At 46.1% G+C, this 14,885-nt stretch overlaps 1 protein-coding gene across 22 annotated transcripts in view; it reads right to left on the bottom strand.

The window, feature by feature from the left end:
• The window catches only part of MAP7D2 (MAP7 domain containing 2), a 97,781-nt gene extending 86,683 nt beyond the window's left edge, over nt 1–11,098 (bottom strand). For 3 of the 22 annotated variants that reach the window (XM_082718310.1, XM_082718315.1, XM_082718304.1), the window contains exon 1: nt 10,837–11,093. In XM_082718310.1, coding sequence (XP_082574436.1) covers nt 10,837–10,963 — 127 coding nt within the window. In that variant the 5' untranslated portion in view covers nt 10,964–11,093. Of the gene's footprint in view, nt 1–10,607; nt 10,699–10,836 lie in introns of those variants that run through there. The other 19 variants (XM_082718311.1, XM_082718300.1, XM_082718303.1 and 16 more) reach the window with 11 other exon arrangements.
• Between the last annotated feature and the right edge of the window lie 3,787 nt (nt 11,099–14,885).

Here is a 14,885-nt window from a genome sequence, read left to right as displayed (position 1 = left end):
AGCCGAAGGCAGCGGCTTAACCCACCGAGCCACCCAGGCGCCCGAGAATTGATTATTCTTTAGAAATAATTTATGACTGACAAAAACAATATCAAGTTAAGTGGAAATTTAGGTGGGTGAGGAGAGGGAAAAAGGAAAGCAGAAACATGTTTTACAGTAAGAAAACTACAAGCAGAATTAGTAATTTTAAGAAGAGAGCTTACAGTCTGAAGATGTAACTAAAACAGCTTAAATAATAGTGGTTACCTAGCTAATGACAATGATCACTAAAATTTGGTTCATAACACGTATCTCCACTGGAGGAAAAGTCATCCAAGGGGAAGGAAAGCTTCCACCGAAGGCTATAATAATATTTCACCACCAACTGTCACCCTTGATAAGTGCTCCCGAGAACCCGACACAAACAATTAAGGTAGAAGAGAGCAAAAACTCCTAAGAGGCGACACCACTCCCAGGCACGAGGACGGTTCCTTCTCTGGTAAGTGGACAGCAGACCCAAGTGCTCAAGGAAGAGGACAGGAATCTTGGGAGGGGGCGGGCAGGTGGTTTAAAAAGCAGCCCAGGAGAATCCCATTCTGTCCAGGTTACAGTTGAGATGGTTACTGCGAGTTAAGGGCACACATTACGGTGTTCTGAAACAAGGACACAAAGCACTGTTTGATTAAGGACTTTAGGTGCCTGATAAAAGACTCAAGCTACAGGGGCATTTCCTGCTCTGTATTTATTAATTTCAGGCACTCATTTATGCCCTCCTTCTGCTTATATAAAATAGAGCAGAAATAAATAGAAAAATAGAGCTAAGGGGCGCCTGGGTGCCTCAGTGGGTTAAGCTTCGGGCTCCTTGCTCATCTGGGATCTTGCTTCTCCCTCTGCCTGCTGCTGCTTCTGCTCGTGTGGGGTGCACTCTCTCTCTAACAAATTTTTTTAAAATGTATTTAACCCAGTTTACCCAAAATATGCTTATTTCAAATGTAATTAATATAAAGAATTATTCATAAGAGATCTCACAATGTATTCTTTGCACTGAGTCTTCCAAGACCAGTATATATTTTATGCTTTCAGCACATCTCCGTTTGGACTGGTCACATTTCAAGTACTCAGGAGCCAGCTGTGACTAGTGGCTAGCATACTGGACAGGACTCACTGATTTAGACCATTTCCTTCATGGCAGAAAGTTCTTCTGCTGCAGGAATGATACCATGGTCACAAAAGGTACAATGGTATTGAGTGCTGTCAAGAATGGTATGAATGTGTGTTGTGGTATTCAATCTAACATGGGTAGGCATAATGGAAATGGAAAGATGCTTTGATAAAATGGTCTCCCCTACAATAAGGCAAAACAGGCTTAATCCCCAGGCTCCTGAAGGAAGAAGCAGCATTTGCTTTCTCCAACGTGGCCAAGTGGTAAGGTCCTCGCATAAAATGTTGTCTTGGTGACTTGACAGGTGGTGGAAAGAGGGTGGGCCTGACTTTATGGTAATTATTAAGCTGTTATCAATGGAAAGCATGGTAGGACATTGCTAGAAAGATGGGAGGAGACAGCAGTATTAACTAGCTCAGGATCTCCCAAGTTTAATGCCAGGCTCCTGTGGGGAATCCACTGGGTTAGGATGGGCTCTGTGAGGTCAGGTCTGGTCATTTACACCCAGAGTTGGTACTGTGTCTTCCCAGTACCAGTTTACAGAAGTCAGTTGCTCATTATGATCAACAAGTTCCTACTGGCTGACAGGACAGACTTTGGAGACCACATTACTGGGCGGTTCCAGTGAATTCACAGGCTGGTCCCATCCCTATGTCCCGGGTTTGATTATGTGAGAGAGCTGGCACTGGCTATAAAGGGACTTCGCTGGGCAGGGCTGGTTAGCCAGCACTCACTTTGAGGGCCTGCAGGACAAGTCCCTGCCCAGACTAAGTTGTCTTCCTCCTGAGCAGCTGGTCCTTCCCTGTCTTTGACATCAAGTCTTTAACTACTGGTTGGCTAGCCTGGGTGGCTCAGTCAGTTAAGTGGCCTACTCTGGATTTCAGCTTAGGTCATGATCTCAGGGTCCTGTGATAGAGCCCTGCATCAGGTTCCCTGCTCAGTGGGGAGTCTGCTTGAGGATTCTCCCTCTGTCTCTCTGGCTCTCCCCCCACTAGCATTCTCATTCTCTCTCAAATAAATAAATAAATAAGTCCTAAAAAAATTTAACTATTTGCTTAGCAAGTCCACCAGTGTAGAACCTGGGGTGGTGTGGTAGATATACTATTCCTTCTTAGTGCTATTTTTAAAAAAATATTTTATTTATTTATTTGAGAGAGGGAGAGAGGCAGAGGGAGAAGCAGGGAGCCTGACATGGGGCTCGATTCCAGGACCCTGGGATCAGGACCTGAGCCAAAGGCAGATGCTTAACTGACTGAGCCCCCCAGGTGCCCCTGAATAAACTGTATTATATTAATTTCACCTTTCTCTTTTTTACTTTTTCAAATGTAGCTGTTAGAAAATTTAAGATTAGGGGCGCCTGGGTGGCTCAGTGGGTTAAGCCGCTGCCTTTGGCTCAGGTCATGATCTCAGGGTCCTGGGATCGAGTCCCGCATCGGGCTCTCTGCTCAGCAGGGAGCCTGCTTTCCTCTCTCTCTGCCTGCCTCTCCATCTACTTGTGATTTCTCTCTGTCAAATAAATAAATAAAATCTTTAAAAAAAAAAAAGAAAAAGAAAATTTAAGATTATATATACAGCTAGCATTCTATTTGTATTATCCAGCACCAACCCATACTATTATTACTTTTTCTTTAAACTGAGTTCTTTTCATTTTCTACTCATTCTGAAAAATACTCATGAAATTAGTTTAATGTACAAGTTATATTTTTATAATACCATTTTAAAAAATCCACACAACTATTAGCCTAAAATTGAAAAGATAAATCTGTCCATATGTAACCTAAAACCCTCTTGTATACCACACCCTTTGCGAAATGCTGGCCCAGGGCAGAGCTACTCAGAGTGTGGCCCATGGATGGGTGCCAGTCTCCTTATTTTCTGTTATCATTTAAAATAAGGACATAGGGGTGCCTGGGTGGCTCAGTGGGTTAAAGCCTCTGCCTTCAGCTCAGGTCGTGATCCCAGGGTGCTGGGATCGAGCCCCACATGGGGCTCTCTACTCAGCAGGAAGCCTGCTTCCTCCTCTCTCTCTGCCTGCCTTTCTGCCTACTTGTGATCTCTGTCTGTTAAGTAAATAAATAAAATCTTTAAAAATAAATAAAATAAGGACATAAATTGAGAGCATGCATTTAGAAACATTTATAGCAATTTGACAGACTAATATCCACTGATACCGTGCAATCTAATATCTTATCTAATATTTAAAAATCAGGAGTCATATCTTCCATGTCCTTCCTTAACATTTTATTTTTCTAGTAAGTCTTTTTTATTTTATTTTGCCAAGATATTGGTCAATAACAAATTGGGAATCAGAAACAAAAAACAAACTGTTCACCAGAATTAGTTTGAGACACACTGGCCTAGAGTGTAGTGATGACCCAAGAACTACAGTCCTCAGTCATACCCAACAGTGTCCTAAGACAGAAAAGTATACTAAGGTGATCTTTCAGAGCCCAACAATGAAGGCTGGCATAGAGAGAGTAGGAAGTTAACTCCTGGCAAGCCAGAAATCCTGTTAAATGGAAACTTTCTTCCTCTAAGCATTTTAATCTATAAAATTTTTGCTGTAATTCTAAGAAATGTGGGTCATTACCTTTGAGGAGAAAAACTGTATCCTAAGGAAAAGGCACACAAAATCCTTATAAAACATGGACCTAGAGTACTGAATTAGATCTCCAGAGGGGTACAGAAGATGTGTCAGCTGGACTCGCAGCAAGCAAGGGAGCTCGCTTGGAGTGTTTGCAAGAAGAGTTTGTTTTCATGTACCTGGGAAGGCACATGTGACACAAAGGTAAAAAATACTTAACTCTGGAGTCAAACACACTGCCTCGCCACATACCGTATGACCTTGAGCAACTTACTTACGCTCTCTTACATTCAGCATACTCACCTGTTGCAGTAGAGAATCTCCAAAAAAGGAGATTCATCCTCTACCGGCGGGTGCTTGCCACTGCTCACATCAAGAGGTGGAGTCTGGCTCCCTCCCCTTGAATTTGGCTGGCCTTGTGACTTGCTTTCACCACTGAATGCAGGAAAAGTGACATTCTGGGACTTCCAAGCCCAAGCCTTAAGAGAACTGGCAACTTCTGCTTCCTCGCTGCTGAAGCCCAGCTGCGACGCTGTGAGAAGTCCAGGACTGACTCCCTGTGATTAGCTACCAGGCCCATGACAGGCTATGCTGCACGTTACAAACCCAAGTGAGCTCCCAGCTGACAGCAACTCCAGCGGACACCACATGGAACAGAAAAACCACTCAACTGAGCCCAAACCTACCCCTAGAATCGTGAGAAATAGTAAGTTTGAAAAGATTTGCTACACAGCAGTAGAGAACTGAAACATCTCTAAAACGAGGATAGGGATGCCTGGGTGGCTCAGTGGGTTAGGCTGCTGCCTTTGGCTCAGGTCATGATCCCAGGGTCCTGGGATCGAGTTCCGCATCGGGCTCCTTGCTTGTCAGGGAGCCTGCTTCTCCCTCTGCCTCTGCCTGCCACTCTTCCTGCTTGTGTGCTGGCTCTCTCTCTCTCTCTCTCTCTCTGACAGGTAAAAAAATAAAATAAAATGAGGATAGAAACAGGAAAAAAAAAAAAAACAGTGTAAAGAATGGCTGTAAGGAGGGGCACCTGGGTGGCTCAGTGGGTTAAGCCTCTGCCTTTGGCTCAGGTCATGATTCCAGGGTCTTAGGATCGAGTCCCGCATCGGGCTCTCTGCTCATCAGGGAGCCTGCTTCTTCCTCTCTCTCTTTCAGCCTGCCTCTCTGCCTACTTGTGATCTCTATCTGTCAAATAAATAAATAAAATCTTAAAAAAAAAAAGAATGGCTGTAAGGAATAAAGTAAAATAATGTATGACAAGTACTTATAATGGTGCTTGGCACCTAAGTGCTCAACAATTGGCAGCTGTTAGCCTTTGAGGAGCTAAAATGAACACATGTGCAGTGTGTAACTGCAGGCTGTCTGGGGTGGGGGGGGGTTACAGTCAGGTTCCACTGTCTTGCAGGCCCTGAGCAGCAGAATGCACAGAAGGTGGAAAAGCAAGACTTTGTGGTGAAACAAGTATTGGACCTGAAAGATGGAGATTGCAGAATGATGGTTTCTAAACCTCTGACGCACGGTGAGGGGGAATGGGGAATGACCGCTGATGGGTATGGGGTTTCTCTGTGGGGTGACGAAAATGTTCTAAATTTGGCTGTGGTGATAGCTGTACAACTCTGTGAAAATACAGAAAATCACTGAATTGTGAATTTTAGAAGGGTGAAATGTACAGTATATAAACAATGTCTCACAAAGTTACTACTACATAGTAAAGTAACATTTAAGAGGGTGGAGATGACAGAGGAGCAAGAAGCATTCCATAGAGTTGTTTGGCGCTAAAAGATGCCAGCCTATTTGGCATCCAGAGGAAAAGCAAGTATTTGCAGACAGTGAATGAACTCAGCTCCGGCCAGGAGCTGTGGACCCTGAAGACAGACCCTGCTCTTCCAAAGGATCATGGGAATTTGGCACGGCTGTGCAGCTCAGTCATATCTGGCTTCCTTCTGCTTAAGCCACGTCCTGAACTCTGCTAATCACATGGCTTTTAAAAAGAGGAAAACTTCCTAGGCAAAATGATAACAAAAATGCTTGCTGAAAGAAAAACAAATAAAGGCCTACATTCGGACAGACCCCAGAGGTGGATGAGGGGGATCCCAAAGCTTAGCCTACCCCAGAGCCTCAGATGCCAACTCCACATTTGAAGGAGGTCCCCTGAGATGTGAGATGGGCAGTGGGCAATCTCCTCCAGGCCACAGTCTCCCAAAAGCAGCTAGCCCCAACCACAGCCACTTCCTGGGAAAGTTTTCAAATCCTTGGACTGCTGCCAGAGCTAATGCAGCACACCAGTAGCCCCCCCAAACCAGGCAATATCATCATCAGCATTATCCTAGGAACTGAGTGCATTCTGAGTTATATCCTGTTAAATCTTCCCAACAAGGCCCACCAGACTGTGCACCAACATCTCCCAGAAGTCCCCATCTCTTCTGGCTCAAACCAACCCTGAATATCCTTGTTTTATAAGTCAATCCATATAATTCCTACAAAAGATGAGATATTCTTTAAAAAAAAAACAAAAACAAAAAACCAAAAAACTACTCCAGAAGATGGGGCAGCTGAATAAGAGGATAACATCTTTTAATCCTGGAGAGGAAGAAGGGCTAGAAATAGAAATGAAAGACTGACTACTTGTGTCACCAGTGTTGGGACATCAGTAGAGAAACCACTGATGGTCAGGCAGACTTTCAGTGATTTGCCTTGAAGGTCCTACCAAGTCCAAGTCCCATAGTGCCATCACTAAACAAGGCCAGAAGCCCCAGATCAAACACAACTTTGTGTCTTTCCCTCATGACCTGTGGATCCTTCCTAATGCCGAGAGGACCTGAGATGTTTAATATGCATGCACAAACTCAACTTGCTCTTCTTAGGTCCAAGCAGTTTTATTTTTTTTAAGATTTTATTTATTTGACACACACACAGAGAGAGAGAGAGAGAGAGAGAGAGAGTGAGCACACAGAGAGAGAGAGAGAGAGAGAGCACACACAAGCAGGGGGAATGGCAGACAGAAGGAGGAGACTTCCCGCTGAACAGGGAGCCAGATGTGGGACTCAATCCCAGGACCCTGAGATCATGACCTATGCCAAAGGCAGATGAGGTCCAAGCAGTTTTAGAATCCAAGTGTTCAGGGTGCCTGGCTGGCTCAGTTGGTGGAACATGTAACTCTTGGTCTCAGAGTTGTGAGTTCAAGTCTCATACTGGGTGTAGAGATTACAGAAAAGTCTTTTATAAAAAAAAGAATTGAGCATTCAAGAATAGTCTTAAATACAATTTTGGAAAAAGATGAAGAATTCTGATTTCTTGGGGACCTACTCTCAGCCTTTCCTAAGCAGCCCCACCCTACTTTGGCCCCTGCAGGAGGGTCTCCTGACCTTACAGTGTGCACCCCTACTTTCTCCCGATCTAGGGCAGGGGATGGAAAATTTCCAAGTGGAAGGACAAAAGGGAACCTCATTCTTCGTCAGAGCAATGCTCTCCTTACCAGGGAACATTTGGGAAATGAGTTCAACTCAATAAACAACATTCACCCATCAAATGTACCAGAAAACTCAACAGGTCTTAGGAAACATGTTTTGTAATTCTACTACCACAAACCCCACCAATACACCGCTTCAGTCCAATTCATGAATATTTACTGAAAGCTGGACCCAGTGTAGCTGCTCCCAGCATAATGCAATTGTTAAACATCAGTTTTAGACTTACTGTGTACCTGTACCAGGTGGCACTGAGAGAGGCACCTATAACCGAGACCTAGACCTTGTTCTCAAGCCGATGATGTAATAGGAAGTAACTGCTAACCGGCTTGAGTACTTACTGTATGTCAGCCACTGCTTTACAGATACTAATTCCTTCCTCAAAGCAGTGCTTCTGTCTCCCACGTTGTTCTTAAGCCCATTTTAAAGGTAAGAAAACTGAAGCTCAAGATGTCAAATAATTTTCCTGACGTGAGACTGAGGAAAGTGGTGAGGTGGCATTCACCCCCAGGCCTTCTGTGGCTTAATCTACTCAGCTCCAGCAGCAGCAGTAGCCACCAGCACTGGGTCTGGCTTACAGGGGACACGCAGGGATGCCTGCTGAGAGGAGCTGGCTGGTTAATGTAAGAGGCAGAATGAGAGTGTTTTGCTGAAGGTGCCACAGGCACAGACAAGAGGAAGTTCCTTAATTCTGACTAAGAGGAGCCTAGAGGAAGTGAACCCTGGAATGGGAAAAGGTAAGAAGGGGGCATTTCAGGCTGAGGGGAGCACAGGATCTGTGTAACATCGAGACCGTCTGACAGCTGAGATCCAGTGATTCTATCTATTGGCTAAAGATCCAAGCAACAGGGGCTTGCTCGTCACTAAACAGTGCCTACAGCAAAGCCCTAGAAAAAACAGTACATTTGCTAATTTCCATCCTGTGGGTGAATAAAAGGAAAGAAAAAAAAAAGGCATCACTGGTGGGTAATGGAATGCACAGGATTTCAATATTGGAAGAACCTGTTGTTAAAGGAAACCACCAGAGGTATTCCCTAGTCACCTTCTACATCAGCTCTGAAAAGCACTCATCAATTCGTATCACCTAGATGTGTGGGCTGAATCTCATTAAGAATGGATCCCAGGGGCGCCTGGGTGGCTCAGTGGGTTAAAGCCTCTGCCTTCGGCTCAGGTCAAGATCCCGAGGTCCTGGGATTGAGCCCCGCATCTGGCTCTCTGCTTGGCGGGGAGCCTGCTTCCTCCTCTCTCTCTCTGCCCTCTGCCTACTTGTGATCTCTGTCTGTAAAATAAATAAATAAAATCTTAAAAAAAAAAAAAAAGAATGGATCCCAAATGATAAAGCCTCTGGGTAACCAAGAATGATCAGCATCCCAGATGGATTATAATAAAATCTCAATAATCCAGATTTTACTGAGAATGACATAATTTTTCCAAGCATCTGGCCTCACTAGCCCTCAAAAGAACAAACCATGGTACTACCTGGTCCCTAAATTGAACACTCCCAATTTTTCCACACCAACCATAATGCATATAAATGTAGTATTTTATTTTTAAAGATTTTATTTATTTATTTGACAGACAGAGATCACGAGAAGGCAGAGAGAGGAGGAAGCAGGCCCCGTGCTGAGCAGAGAGCCTGATGCAGGGCTCAATCCCAGGGTTCTGGGATCATGACCTGAAAAGGCAGAGGCTTTAACCCACTGAGCCACCCAGGCGACCCATAAGTGTGGTATTTTAAACCTTCACATGTCTTTCTATGGTTCCAATTTCAAGTCAAGGAAAACAGCTTTAAGCTAATCTTAAAATTAGTAGAGAATGCATTAAATGGTTCTACAACAAAGTTCCCCACTAGCGCTTAGTAGAATGCCCCTTTATAAAGTTCCTTCAAAGAAATTTAAATCTCACAGGTAAACAGCAGGCCCAGGCAAAAAGCTCCTCCCTGCCCTTAAAACGTGGAAATAACCTATTATTTAAAGTCCCAAATAAAACTGCAAACTTCAACAACCTTTTTGATATTTTCTTCTGCTAGGTCTCCCTCCCTCAAGGCTGATTCTGATGGGTGGGTTGGTTAGTGGGTTCTGGGTTCTTCCCTAGCAGACATATCTGAGTTTCTCAAAGTAAGCAAAAAGAATGAAAACAGAAGTGTACATATTTATAGTATTTATATAACTAACGTGTGATATTGGTTAAATTCTGCCTTTAAAAAATGCATGATGAGGGGCGCCTGGGTGGCTCAGTGGGTTAAGCCGCTGCCTTCGGCTCAGGTCGTGATCTCAAGGTCCTGGGATCGAGTCCCACGTCGGGCTCTCTGCTCAGCAGGGAGCCTGCTTCCTCCTCTCTCTCTCTCTGCCTGCCTCTCTGCCTACTTGTGATCTCTCTGTCAAATAAATAAATAAAATCTTTAAAAAAAAATGCACGATGAAAAACGCATACTGGGAAAGACTTAAGCCACCTCCTCCTATGAATGATGTAAATGAAGGCCCAATCAGAAAATACCTCGCACCCACCACAAAAAGCTCCTTTTCAGTGAATAATGACTATTTCTCTTGATTTCTTTCCCTTCCTTGGTTCACTTCATATAAAATATTCATATCTTCACTATGCGATAATTCTTCAAATTAAGATTTATTTATTAAGTTCCTCCAAAGAAATTTAAATCTTAAATTAAGATCTGCGCCTTTGTGGCATGCATGTTATACTACAGTAAAAAATGTTTTAAAAATAGGTCACATTAACTTAAAAAAAAAAAAGGTGCTGCCAGGAAAAACAGCAGGAAATCGGTTTCCCAGCTGCCTGCACCCCCGCACTACCTGCAACCACTTTACAGAACGTCAAAGACGCGAGACCTGCTTATCGAAAATTCTGTCAAATGTCCTCAAAATTTCTCCCTGCTTCGCAGATTTTGGGGCACCCGTCTGGGCACCAGTCCTCCATAGCTCCTAGCAGTTGCAGCCTCGCGGGCTGGGAGACGCAGGGGCCGCATTGCCACTTGAGGGGGCCTGCGGCCCCTCCACAGCCCTGGGCAGCGCAACCGAGGCCGGCGGGAGCGCCCGCGGGTGGTGGGAGAACCCGGCCCGGGGCTCGCGCCCCGCCGGCACTCCTTCCGCCCCTGCCAGTAGGTGAAGTGCCGGATCTGCCCCCGGGATGCCGCGAAGCATGAAGCCGGGCCACCTTCAGGGCCGGCTGCAGCTGCGGCTCGCGCGCATTTCCCAAGACGCAGAGTGGGCGAGTGCGCAGGCCCTGGCGACCCCCTGGAGCCCGCTCAGCCTTCCCCAGTGCCCCCCAACGCCGGCTGCTCCCTGAGAGGGGGCCGGCCCCCCGGAACCCCTGGGGCATCCAGCGTGGGCCCAAACTCCCCACACCAAACATACTTGCCACCCGCCCTGAGCCACCCCCAACTGCACCCACTCACTCAGGCCACCTGAGAGGGGCCCCTGCCACCGGCACCGCGAGCGTCGCGGCTCTGGATACCGTGCCTAGTTGACCATGGGCCGGGAGAAGGGCGTTTAGCCCAGCACCGCGCTGCGTCCCCGCCCCGCGCGCTCCAGAGCCGCTGCCCTGCGCGGCCCACGGAGGGTCCGCCCCGCCCCCCCGGGGGTACCTGAAGCCCCCACGCGCCCGCCGCACCCCGGGCGCCCTACCTGAAGGTCGGTGGTTGGGCGGGGAAGTCCGCACGGCGCCTGACTCGGCCATCTTCCCGGGAAGTGGGGATCCCCGCGTAGCCCCCTCAGTCCCGCTTCCAGCCCCGCAGCCGCCACCGCGCTCCATCCGGACGCGCGGCCTGCACAGGCGCACTGCTGGAACCGCCGCGCCGCGCCGCACCGGACCCGCGCGCACCCGCACGCGCACGCGTCCTCCTCACACAGCGTGCGCACACGGCGTACACGTGCGAAGTGAGCGCCGGTTCTCACGCCGCGCACGCGCACCTGTGAGGGGCACACCGGCGGTCACAGCGCACAGGCAGGCGGCGTGTACTTGCAGCATGCGCACTAGTTCTCACAGCACGCGCACAAACCGCGCGCACTTTCGATGAGCACACCGGTCCTCCAAGCACACACTGCGTGTACATAATTCCTCATAGACTGCTTACACGTAGTGCGTACACACCAGTGTTAAACGCACCTCCCCACAGTGTGTGCACCCTCAAAGCACTGTATACATAGGATGCAGTTTCTCACATTGTGCACGCATCCTCAAAGAGCTGCGAACACAGTGCACATATACCACGTGCACACACGTTCACCCAGCGCGCACGTGTTCTCACACACCGTGGGCACACATCCTCACACAGCCTGCGTAAGTTCACACACACGAGGCGTCCACACACATTCAAGCTCAGTACTGCAGCTCTGGAAACAGTTCCTAGCTAGGGCCTCAGGCAGGCGCCACTGGTGTAGATGCCTGATGGACCCTCCCACCAAGCACATTCAGGTTCCGGTTCTCAAGGTAGATGGGCAGCCCAGCCAAGACGCGCACCACCCCGGACAGGACTACGGTAAGCTCACTGGTCAACCTAGGTGGGGCAGGGGCATGTAGTCATAGGAACTATGGATCCTTTCTTCCCTGGGGAAAATAATGCACAGTTGAGAAATCTCTGCGAGGATGATCTCTCTTTTTTCAGATTTTATTTATTTGACAGAGATCACAAGAAGGCAGAGAGGCAAGCAGAGAGGGAGGAGGAAGCAGGCTCCCCGCCGAGCAGAGAGACCGATGCCGGGCTCGATCCCAGACGCCTGGGATCATGACCTGAGCTGAAGGCAGAGGCTTAACCCACTGAGTCACCCAGGCGCCCCAGGACAACCTCTCTTTGAAGAAACTGTTAAACGTGTAGTAGCCTCGGGAGTGGAGGTCATGAGCATCTCACCTTCTCAAAGACATACATACTGAAAAAGATGTCTGCATCTGTACTCAGGTACAGCCAAGTGATAACTGATCTCAGTGGGGCCCCAGGCTGCACATTTCTCTGTTGGACAGTGACCAGCCCTCTGAGGTTTTAACTCCCACCCCTGGGGGAGGGAGAAATGCCTGATTAAAACACGGAATTAAGCTGAGTAAGAGTACAAGATTTTTATTGGGGATGATAAAAACATTCTAGAATTAGATTATGTGATGGTTGACTCCATAAGTATACTAAAAACCACTAAATTTTACATTTTAAATGGGTGAACTTCACAATATGTAAGTTATACAAATTTTTAAAAACCCACCAAAGTGGAACCCGCAGGAACCTCCATCTGAATTAGTAGTGAAAAGCTTGGAGAGTCCCTCTGTGGCAGAAAAACAAGATGAACGTGTTGGTGGCACTCCCAAAGGTGCACAGGGAATAGGGTGTGACTGTGGTGAGAAAGCCAGAAGGGGACTTTAGACAGAAATGAGCAGGAAAGCAGGCAAGTGCAAGCTGGTCCCTTGGCTTTTTTAAAAAAAGAAAAAAGAAAAAAAGTTTCTAACCCAAGTTAAGATTGAGCCAAGTTAATTAGGGCCTGGCAGCCATCTTCACTGCCCCCCTCCCTTTTTCCCTTAGAGACCTTGGGGTAGTAGTAGTTCATAATTAATCCAACTCTTCAGTTTTTGTCTTGCTGACATACCGGAATAGCATTTCATCCTGGTTTCATTCTATTTTTTCCTTTCTATTCCCACTTCCATTCCTCCAGTCATAGGCACTTCACTATTTTATTTTTGTAGCTCTATTTTCTAAATATATAGTGTTGTGAAGATATGCATGGTTTTAATTTATATAAATGATATTGCACAATAGCTATCACTGTTTTTCCTTGCTTGAAATCGTCAACATCTATTCATTGCAGCTGTATACAAATCAGAAATAGATTAGTCATTCATTCTGATTTACTTTTTAAAAACGTATTTATTTATTATATATAGAGAAAGAGAGCCCACAAGCAGGGGGAGGGAGAATCCTTCAGCAGACTCCTAGCAGAGAACAGAGCCGAAGTCCAGAGCAGGCAGCTTAACCGACTGAGCCACCCACATGATCCCTGATTGCCTATTCAATCCTTGTCCATCTTTTTATTGGTCTACTTTTCTTTTTCCTGTTGATTTCCATTTTTTTTTTTTTTTTAGGATTTTATTTTACAGAGGGAGAGTGCACAAGCAGGGGGAGTGGCAGGTAGAGGGAGAAGCAGGCTCCCTGTACTCTGCGGGGATGTGGGACTTGATCCCAGGACCCCAGGATCATGACTTGAGCCAAAGGCAGATGCTTAACAACAGCCACCCAGGTGCCCTTCTAAAACTTGGGGTTTTTTTTTTTTTTTAAAGATTTATTTATTTATTTATTCGAGAGAGTGTGTGAGAGAGAATGAGCATGAGAAATGGGAGGGTAAAAGGGAGAAGCACACTCACCGCCGAGCAGGGAGCCTGATACAGGACTCGATCCTGGGACTCCAGGATCATGACCTGAGCTGAAGGCAGTCGCTTAACCAACCGAGCCACCTAGGCGTCCCCCAAAACTTGTTTTAAAAATAACCTCTATACCCAACCTGGGGCTTGAATTCATGACCCCAAGATCAAGTGTGGCATGCTCTACCAACTGAACCAGCCAGGCACCCCCAAGTTTTCCACAACTTAATACATTTTTACTTCCTAGTGCAAATGTAATATAGGCAACAGTATTCCTTGAAAGGACAAGTTCACTTGTGGGTTATATCCACGGATATTGCTGTATTAGAAATTTAAGAAATATTTAGTATTAATTCACTAACCTGATGCTGTAATAATATACTTCTAAAGAAAAGTAACAACAAAAATATTAACAGTGGCATTTTCACCTTTCTGCAAATCTCTTTACAGTTTGGCTTAATAGTGGAGTCTCAGATCTACTTTTCTACTTAATGTGTTGTAGTAGTTCTTTTGGTTAAAACAGGAATGCAGGGCTCCTGGGTGGCTCAGTGGGTTAAGCTACTGCCTTCGGCTCAGGTCATGATCTCAGGGTCCTGGGATCAAGCCCCACATCGGGCTCTCTGTTCAGCAGGGAGTCTGCTTCCTCCTCTCTCTCTGCCTGTTTGTGATCTCTGTCAAATAAATAAATAAAATCTTAAAAAAAAAAAAAAACAGGAATGCAGTTGGAAAAGGGAGAAGCATTCTCATAGCCCCTTCAGGTAACTGTATGTTCTTTTGATACACCCGATCTTGACTTATGGTAATTTCTTCAAGGTTAGCAGCAATGTGGAATCTAAAACTGAATCAATATTCTTTCCACTCTGTTATATTAAAATCCACTGATCACTTAGAAAATACTGGTTGATTCAGCTATGAAGATCTTCCAAATGTCAACACTTTTAATATTAAAAAGTCATTCATTAATTGGCACCTGGGTGGCTCAGTGGGTTAAGCCACTGCCTTCGGCTCAGGTCATGATCCTGGGGTCCTGGGATCGAGCCCCACATCGGGCTCTCTGCTCGGCAAGGAGCCTGCTTCCCTTCCTCTCTCTCTGCCTGCCTCTCAGCCTACTTATGATCTCTCTCTGTCAAATAAATAAATAAAAATCTTTTTTTAAAAAAAGTCATTCATTAATACCATCACTAATCTCTAAAATCTTTACTGTGAAGTTGTAAAGCTATCGATCCTAGTTTTTCAAAACTTCTAATTTTTGCTTAAAAAGCTTAAATCTTATTAATACCAACAAATTCTACCAGTTCCCCTTGGGGGCAACAGCCTCATCTCATTCATTTTGGAG

Source organism: Mustela nivalis (genome assembly GCF_964662115.1).
Source record: "Mustela nivalis genome assembly, chromosome: X".
Lineage (NCBI taxonomy): Eukaryota > Metazoa > Chordata > Mammalia > Carnivora > Mustelidae > Mustela > Mustela nivalis.
The sequence above is the reverse complement of the archived record's forward strand: the minus strand, read 5'-3'. Positions and strand labels throughout refer to the sequence as shown.